The sequence below is a fragment of the Parasteatoda tepidariorum genome, chromosome 10, assembly GCF_982258835.1.
Source record: "Parasteatoda tepidariorum strain Cologne lab strain chromosome 10, Ptep-v5.0, whole genome shotgun sequence".
Taxonomy (NCBI): Eukaryota; Metazoa; Arthropoda; class Arachnida; order Araneae; family Theridiidae; genus Parasteatoda; species Parasteatoda tepidariorum.
The window spans coordinates 34623486-34633237 of NC_141764.1; the positions used below are offsets into that span (position 1 = coordinate 34623486).

General features: G+C 29.2%; 1 protein-coding gene across 2 annotated transcripts in view; it reads left to right on the forward strand.

Annotated features, from left to right (window-relative positions):
* The window catches only part of LOC107450452 (uncharacterized), a 33813-nt gene extending 24872 nt beyond the window's left edge, over window positions 1-8941 (forward strand). For both annotated transcript variants that reach the window (XM_087154011.1, XM_016066237.4), the window contains one exon: window positions 8545-8941. In XM_087154011.1, coding sequence (XP_087010137.1) covers window positions 8545-8885 — 341 coding nt within the window. In that variant the 3' untranslated portion in view covers window positions 8886-8941. The remainder of the gene's footprint in view (window positions 1-8544) is intronic.
* The last annotated feature ends 811 nt before the right edge of the window (window positions 8942-9752 follow it).

Below are 9752 nucleotides of genomic sequence, written 5' to 3' on the forward strand. Positions count from 1 at the left end.
CAAGAATTTTAACAAATATATATTAAGAGTAGTGATTATAAAACACCCAGTGTAGGCCTTACTTTTTTCAGAGATTATATTTTACGTAGTAAAAAAGGTAACATTTTAAGCAAACAATTCTATAAATAAACTAAAAAATCTGCTAAATTTTTAGAAAAAAGCTATCAGCTGATGTGCCAGTATAGAGCTGCTTATTTCACAGAAAAGTACTGTAACTTAAAAACGGACTCATATTCTTTAAACATATAATTGCAGTTATTTTAGCAAAAGGCCTTATTTTAACAAAAAAAAAAAAAAAAAAAAAAAAACTCTATGAAATAACTATGTCAACATTGTGGTCTGAGAGCAAAATTCGTTTCACCATTCAGAGCCGTTATATTGGAACCTAGAGCACCTCACCCGGGGGGGGGGGGTGCTACTCGGTTTCATAAGCCACGGAATCTCTAGTGTTTGGTTATAAATTGTCTTTATATTAGAATTCTTATTTACTGAAATCATATTTAAATGAAAGGACGTTCAAAACTGTATTGCCCCACCATCATAATGCGTTTGGCAATTTAACTTACATGAAAGTTGTACTCATAGACAGATGATAATCAGGTAGTGTATCAATCCTACAATAATTTCAAATCGCAACTTTATTTATATGATGTTTAAAACCATAAAATAATTTCTGGAAAGTAAGAGCAATCATAGAAAATAACTGTAAAATGATTTGAAAAAAAGATGAAGTTACTTTACGGTAAGCAAAACACTGTGATGCATAAATTAGAATTTGAATTTACACTTTTAATCCGTTTATGATTAGGATGAAAGGCAGAGAAAAACTGTATTAGGAAAAACAATTTTAAATCGTCAAATCTAATTAGAAAATCTGTGGGATAAAAATCGTGAGTTTTTTCTAGCGCGAGGGTAACGATTACGAATAGAAAAAAATCTGTATTTATCTTCAAACAGATTCCTTTCTGTAAAAAAAAAATTTTTTTTCTGGACTATTCTAGACTATAGAGAGAATAACTATTTACTTAAATAAAACTTACCAATTCTTCAAAATTCGAAAACTTCACTAACCTGGTTACATATATTACAATAATGATTTCGCAGTTTGTAGGAAAAAAAATCATATTTTTTTTTAAAAAACTCTTTCTTTTTTCAACGATATTGCTGAAATAATTACATCAGCATTTTTTTGACCGAAAAAAAGACAAATTAAAAAAGAAATATTGAGTATGAGTGAAGGATTTCATATCTCTTTTTGTTGGGTAACCTGGTTGTTCTTAAAATATAACTTTAAGAATATTCTTTCGGAAATACTGGTAAGATCTGTTTCTAACTTTCTCTCTGTGTTTACAATTTCAAAGTATTATTTTACAATAAAACGATGTTTTCTGATTTAAGAAAATTTAATTCGTTAAAATGGAAAACAGGTTTTTATTATATAAATTGTTAATTGCCAGAGATAAGAAAATTGAAAATTTCTAATTTTCTTGTGCGACTATACTAGTAGCAAACCTAACCTTAGAGCATTGTTTGTACTAGTTCGTTATGTAAATTTCCTCTGTTAAAGATGAATCTGATTATAGTGATTAATACGAATAGCATTCATTTCTATGTATGTTTCTCTCATGTGGTAGCATAAACTCGGGTATTTCTCTACCAATTGGCAACACTATAGTTGTTTATTTTGTTTGAATGCTTAAAATAATAATTTAAGTAGCGTTAAAGAATTAGTTAAACGTTAAGTATTTATTTAGATTCATTTTGCTAGGTTAAGTAATAAGTTAAGTAATATTGAATACGTTATGAATTAATTTTGAATAATCTTGTATTTTTGTAAAAATAAAAACTTAGCTACGAAGTAATTTTTTATTTTTATTTCGATCCTTTCTAAAATGGCCGTAGAAATTTTAAAAATAAACAGTACTATGGTATCGCATACTGTCGTACCAATTACTGCGGACGAAGCATGCTTTTTTAAAGCAGCAATATATATATATATATATATATATATATATATATATATATATATATATATATATATATATATATATATACAGGGTTATTCATAATTCCCTCTGTTTACTACAACTGGCTTCAGTGGTACATGTTACTGCCACCTACCGGTCAACTGCTTAAATTAAAATTTGAATACTTTCGGAATAATTTCATATGTTCTTCTTTGCCATATTCGTCTTCGTCTCTTTACTATAACGATTCGAAACTCTGGAGGGAATTATGAATAAGCCTGTATATATATATATATATATATATATATATATATATATATATATATATATATATATATATATATATATATATATATATATATATATATATATATATATATATATATATATATATATATATATATATATATATATATATATATATATATATATATATATATATATATATATATATATATATATATATATATATATATATATACTAGCTGTACCCTGCGTGCGTTGCAAAGCTTTCAGTTTGAATTTAAATGTTGTATATAAGTGTGTAAATGAGATTTGTGATTATGATTTGAATAGAGAATTTTATTTAATGGTGAAAAAACCAGTGATAGTCTCAACAGTTAATTCTCTAGGATATCGTTAGTGCATTTTCAAACAGACATGTATGGTGATGCACACCGACCATGAAACATATTTTGGATGATGATCTGAAATAATTCTGGATCAATGGCGTCATGAATATTTCTGCTGATATGAGCTGACCAATTTGTCCTGGTGTGAGTTTTTCAATAAGCCAAATCATGTGGCAATTCTCTTTTTCTGCCGTTCAATAGAATGCATCAAACACCGTGTCTCTCTAAAAGCATGACTTTTCGCAATAAAACCAAGTTTAGAGCTTAATATTTGTTTTAACTCACGTGCGATAATGCATCATGAAGATCCGATGATGTTTGCCTAAGTTACTAAAGCTCTTTAATTTTAGCTCAAGCAGGATTGCATGTGAATGTAATAAATAACTCTAGCTGTCGATGCGCACCGATACTTGTAGCAGCACCGAATGAAGTCATTTGGAAACACGAATGTACTGACCTATATTCGCCAAGAAAAGTTTCTATTGATTTGCTTGATCCGATAACAACGTTGATAATGGCTCGGCTGGCGACGTTAAATCTGGTAGTTACACTTTGCCTCCAGAACAGCAAATTCCAGCTGTTTCATTCTTAAATTTGAGAGCACTACAAAACATACATAATTGATCCATTTTTCCGATGATGACGCTTGGGTGAAAGACTACAGTTGGTTGTCGGATCATAGTGAAATGCACTTAGATTCAAATCAGAGTATTGGCAGCGTCTGAATAGCGAAGTGCGTTCTTGATTGATTTTTATTCTTGCATCCCATTGCTCTGATGTTTCCGACGAACGGGCTTGATAAGTGCGTAGTTGATTTGTTAACAGTCTTCTTTCCCGTTGCTCTGATGTTTCCAAGGAACAGGCTAAAGCATTGTGTTCTCGATTAGTTTCAAGTCTTTCTTCCCGTTGCTCCGATTTTTCTGAAACACGGTTAGTTCTCTTCTTGCGTGCTTGAGATGTTGATCGACTAAGAGCGATTCGTTTAGGCGGCATATTTTTGCACATATTCTCTTTCAAACAAAAAGAAATGTAGAAGTTGACAGTGGTCGCAAATTTGCTAATTCGATAATTCACGTATTTATTTTAAATAATAAAAAAGCAATAAAAATGAAATAAATTAAATAAGAAATATAATAATGATAAAATTTAAAACAAAAATCTATTTTTGGTAAAAATATACTTGTGGGTGCCCCTTGACGAAATTGGTAACTTATGTTTATCACCATTCCAGTTTGCGCGGAACACCGCGGTAACAGGAATGGCTGCCAAAACATAATGATATTTTAATAATACATTGGAAAATTTCAGCAAGACATCGGCCGAAACTTTATAAAATTGCAATGAACCCAATGTAAGCAAAATTAATAAACCCAATAAAATGCATTTTGAATCGAAATAAAAATTAATGGAGTAAGCACAGAAAGAAAAGGAAAAAAAAAACATCTGACTTATTCATTAAGCTTGAATTTCCTCAGTTTTAGGTGCACAGAATTCTCTAACAGCAGTTAGATACTGTCTAAATTTATCATGAATAGAATCTGTGTTCCTCCATCGCCACATAAATTCGGCGAAATACGAATTGAAAATGGCGTCTGTGGTATCGGAATGGCGGTGACATTTTTTTCTAAAGTCCCTTTTTTATGACTGCCACATACCACATACCAAAAGTAACCTAACCAGCCGGTATCCAACATAGAACTAACGGACTTCTGAAATTACATATACCGTTGAACATTTAAAAATAACGCTGAAATTTAAACAAATCAGAATCACGATTGGGATTCAACATCGGCCAGCTTGGAGATCAACCGCTATCACAACTTGGTGAGAATCAAGGGGCACCCTCAAATATAGTCTACTCCTATTTTTTAAATGAAATAATTAAAATGAATGTGAATTCGCAAACTTTGTAATAATAAACAATCTAATAGTTTTCAAATGACAACCGTCAGCAATGAAAAATTGCATACTAAATTGAACTAAAATTGCATTCTAAATATAAATAATTATTAAAAGCGTGCAAGATGAATAAAATTTGCTTTTGCCTTGATTGTTATTAAACAGTTTTCACAATACTAAATCCGTGATACGACCAATAATTACGAAACATATTCTCGTTGATTTTACGTGCTTGTCCTCACCTGAAATAAAGAACCGAATTATGATTAAATATTAAAGTATATGTAATTTACTTTTCTAAAAGAATAGAGCTATAAGATAGAAAATATCACTGTTGTTATCTTCAAGATATTTGAAAACTGATTCGTGTACAGCAAAATTTAAAACAATGGCTAACTTTTAGCCAATCAGAAAATTCCATTTCGATTTTTGCTGATACCGCTGGAACGGTTTGTGGCAGAATGTTCTATTGTGAATCTGAACCATTCTCGAATCCTTCTGAAGGTACACAGAAAATTTCATTTAAATCAGTCCAGCCGTTTAGGAGGAGTTCAGTGACATACACACGAACAGACGAAATATATATATAAAGATATATATATATATATATATATATATATATATATATGTATAAGTTCAAAATGAAGAATAAAACAAAGAAAAATTATAGACATATGAAAAAAAGGGGGTGGGAAATAATAAGTAAAAAATAACAAACAACATTTTATTTAAAAAAAAAATGAAATGTTAATAAATGGTATTGATACTTACTGTTTTTCTTAACTTTCTTAGTGTTTTCTTGTATTTATTATATATATATATATATATATATATATATATATATATATATATATACATTATGAAGAGTAATTTTTATCTGAGGATAATAATTCTTTATTCAGAAATATCACATTTATCGTAAACGTCATGCCCTGATGAAGACCTTTACGCTTTCCCATTAAAACGTTTTCAATTATATTTTATTATGTATATTGATACATGTACACATGTACATGTAATCATTATAAATAGCCGGTGAAAAAATTCTATTAATATATTGTTATTTAAAATTAAAAAGGGTCTCAGGATTTAAGTAGGGGTTTAAGAATTGGAATATTTAAATACAGCTGCATTGTACATACGGCTGGTTATCATTAAAGTTTATATTTTGTATCAGATAACTTTGAAAGGTAGTTAAGCTGGTCCAAAGGTGATTTGTATTAATATTATTACTATACTTAATGTTGTTAAAAATTGAGGAAGCAAATAAATACAGATTCTACAGATAAGAACTACAGTAGTCACGCGCATAAACTATTGAGTGCCTTCAAAATGATCGAAGACTTGAAGAATCAAAAGAAAATCAAGGGGAGTTAAAAATTTACAATTTGTTCTATGCCACCTAGGTGACCAGTTTTTATTCTCAATGGATTTCAATGTTAGTCACAAAGTTTGTCAGCAAATGACTTTGCTGATAAGAAAAACAATCATCAATCAATGTTTTCTGCAGTATGTTAGATACCTTCAACCAATACTAATATTTCACAATAATGGAATTAGTATTATCAAACAATATTATTAGTACGTCCAATACGTAATACGAACTATACTAAAAGTACGTCCCTTGATAGTATGCCTCTTGATAATCTGATAGTTAAACCGAATTGTGGTATTGTTGCGAATAATGGTTATTATGGAAACGTTGCTTAATAATTTTTCTGATCATCCTAACTAATACCATTATTGTGAATAAATAGTATTAGTTGGAACAAATAATAATAATATCTACACAATAGTACGCCTCTTGATAATCTGATAGTTAGACTGAACTGTGGCATTGTCGCAAAAAATAGGTGTACTGGAAACATTGTTCCACAGTTTTTCGGAGGGAAGCGGCTTAGGTTGATGGAGTTTATGACTGATTTCTGTGAAAAATTTCTTTAATTTCTAAGCATCTAGTAGCACATCGTACTATTCTATCTCTTCCTTTTTTAATTGATTTTTCTACACAGTTACTCGATTTCAAGACATCCAGTAACTGGTATGGCAAGCTAGTTTAAGTTAGTTTCTCAACCGCATTACAAAATATATGATTTTGGAATGCAGAGATGGACAAAAGGCATACAAATACACTGTTAGAATTTTCATTCTAAATTTACAGTAAAATAGCTGACAACAGTTTGTCCATCCAATTAACCATAAAATTTACGGTAAAGAAAATTTTTTACCATTTTGGTTTTAAAATCGTTTACAACTGGTATGGTTTCAAAATCGTTATAGCTCTTTGTTTTAACCAGCTTTATGGTGCTGCCATCTATGTGTGAATGTGAGTATTATATTATAACAGTACAGAATTCAGAAATTGAGGAGTGGAAGACGCTGGAAACTCTTCACGTCTTGAAGGGAATGGCGGAAATATTGTGGTGTCGATCCTGGGAACCGAACCCCCATTCTGTCTGTCATGAGATTGACAGGTTAGTCCTCTTGACTATAATATGTACTCAGCTGTAAGGAACTAAGGGTGGGCCCAGTTGCTGGAATAAAATTTTTGTTGTTTAACCGTATTAGGTGAAAGCAGTTAATAAACGGTTTTTCTCACAGTTAACAGTTTGAATATCATCTTATTTATGGTTATTTGATTCTTTTGCTTGAATATGGTAAAATAATATTTAAATTTATCTGGCTAAATGCCTGTAAGTTTAGTCTACAAGACTTCGATTGATGTGCATTCTATATATGGATAATATTTGCTTTTTAAAAAATTGAAATGAATTAATTTTAGCATTGTCCCTTATTATCTACATAAGCGGTTATTGAAAAAGGTGTTGAGGCTAATTGTTTTAAAATTTTCGTCCACATGGTCTTTATTGATGCGCATCCTACACTGTAAAATAAAAATTCCAGGTCAAATTAAGGTAAGAAGTGCAAAAAATTAAAATTTTTTGATATAATTTGTGTTGCTCGAAAACATTATATGGATTTAAGCCTAAAATTTTTAATACTGAAATTTACTTAATTTCCTCATTATTAGAAAGAGTAAAATTCCATGTTATATAATTGCAGCTGTACTTTCTTTTTTGCTTATTGTGATTAAATATTGGAAATATAATGCATATCCTTCTGTTTTTTTAAATTTGTTCTCCACTTTCAGACTATTCCTCAGAATTGGAAAAATTTAAATGAAACTTAAATAAGTTCTTTAATTGAATAAGAAGTTTTAATTTTAAAAATCTCATTTTCAAATAAAAAAATAAAAAAATAAATGAATAAAGATAAATTACTGTTGAAGGCTACTAAAATATAAGACGCAAATGTTGTAGTCTTAAGAAAAAATCTAAATTAAATATGCACCGTATGAATAAAATAACATAAATCTGTTTTAAAAATGCATAATTATTAATTTGTATTTATCATGACTTCATTTATTCATTTAATACGAGGAATATTGCTCAATAATAACATATTAATGCTTTTTAAAAATAAATTTTAAGTAAACTAATAATTAATGAATTTATTTTTAATTTATTGCTTTTGAAACTATTTCATTATTGAAAAACTAAAAAGGGGAACTCATGGAAAATGGAATTTAAAAAAATATTTTCCAGTTAATATAAATATTTTCTTTGAGCCCTTTAATAATTTTTAACTTATGTTATAGTTTACATAAACTTTTAAAACTGATTTTTTATTATCTATTTAATAAGGATTCCTTAAAATTTAAAAATAATTAAAATTAATTAAAATAAAATTAAAATTTAAATCGCTACATTAAAAAATCATGATAGCCCAAATAATCTTTTATTTTAAAGTACACCAGAATATTTGATTATTATTACTAATTTCTTATTGCTATTTTTACTGCTGCTTGACTTTTATTATAATAACGTTGCATTTAATTAATGTACTCTGTTTTTCATAAACGAGTAATATGTTTTCGTGTGACTTTAAAATTAAATATCAACTTTATTTAATTAATTTATTTTATTTCATTTTCGAATTCGTACAGTTTCCTTACTTTGTAATAATAAGTGTTTTATTTTTTTCAGCTATGCATTTCAAACAAACTTTATGCGTGTCTTTAAATTTACTTTTCTTACTTATTGTTGGATGTCTAGGAGGTAGTTTAAATTGGAACGAACGCTTCAAAAGACAAGTGAACCAAAATGAAGTGACTGAACCACAAAACTCATCTTCCCATGCTTCTGACCGCACAACTGTATTCCCAGATCACACACAGGAAACGATTCATACTAACAACAACACCCCGACGGGCAATGACTATGTGATTGTGGAAATAGTTGATATTGATATTGAACCTTGTGACTCCGATGATTATTCTGATTTTATTTTCAGTTATTTTAGTTTTTTAAGTGAGGTATTTTCATAGTGTCGATCTATCTAATGTAATGTAAGTTTTTGCTGTTCGAAATAAATTTTTTTTTAATGTTGTATGATATTTAAGTTTTTATACGTTTAGTAGTTTTGTTGATTTTGTTAAATGTCAAAAAACATGCATTGCTGTTGTATTTGTTACATTATGCGAATATTAACTCAACCCATTACTATAGAATGGGATATTCGAGAAAACGTTGAAGGCCTAAAGTGCAAGAGCGTGACTTGCACAAACAAAAGGCATAAGACTTGCAAACAGTCAATAGCAATACATCGAGAGTAACAAATATAGTTTGGAATAGCATACTATTACTGTATCAATATGAAAATGAGCGTTGTGCAATATTTCAGTTTAACAGTGGGACTTTAGCATCCAAATAGAGTCTCGGTGCTGCCATCTAGTGTGGCAGAAACTAGACGTCCACATTAACATGGCCAACGGTATCTCACCCATTGTGGTGGTCCTGAAAGAGTGGATACCACTTCTGGAGAATCACTAGGTCTGCTCATCGGGAAGACTGATTGTGCAGCTCATTGGAAATAAAAAAAAAACAGTTGGACATTATTTATAATTCCGTCACATATCAGCATTTCTAGATTCAGTTTTGTGAAAAAAAAGAAACATGATTTTGTTACTAAAATTGTTTTGATTATTTTACCTATAAAATGTTTCTATCAGTAATTCCTCAAAAAATTTGACCAATTTTTTTTTCTCAACTTTTTTATTTTTTATTTCAAACAAATAAATTTCCCTTTATTCGCTGTTAATGTAAATCAGTCAAGACTTAACCTTTTCATTACTGTTTTTGTCTTTAATTCAGTAGACTTGTAGGAATTCAGCCCCTTACACACATTTCTATTA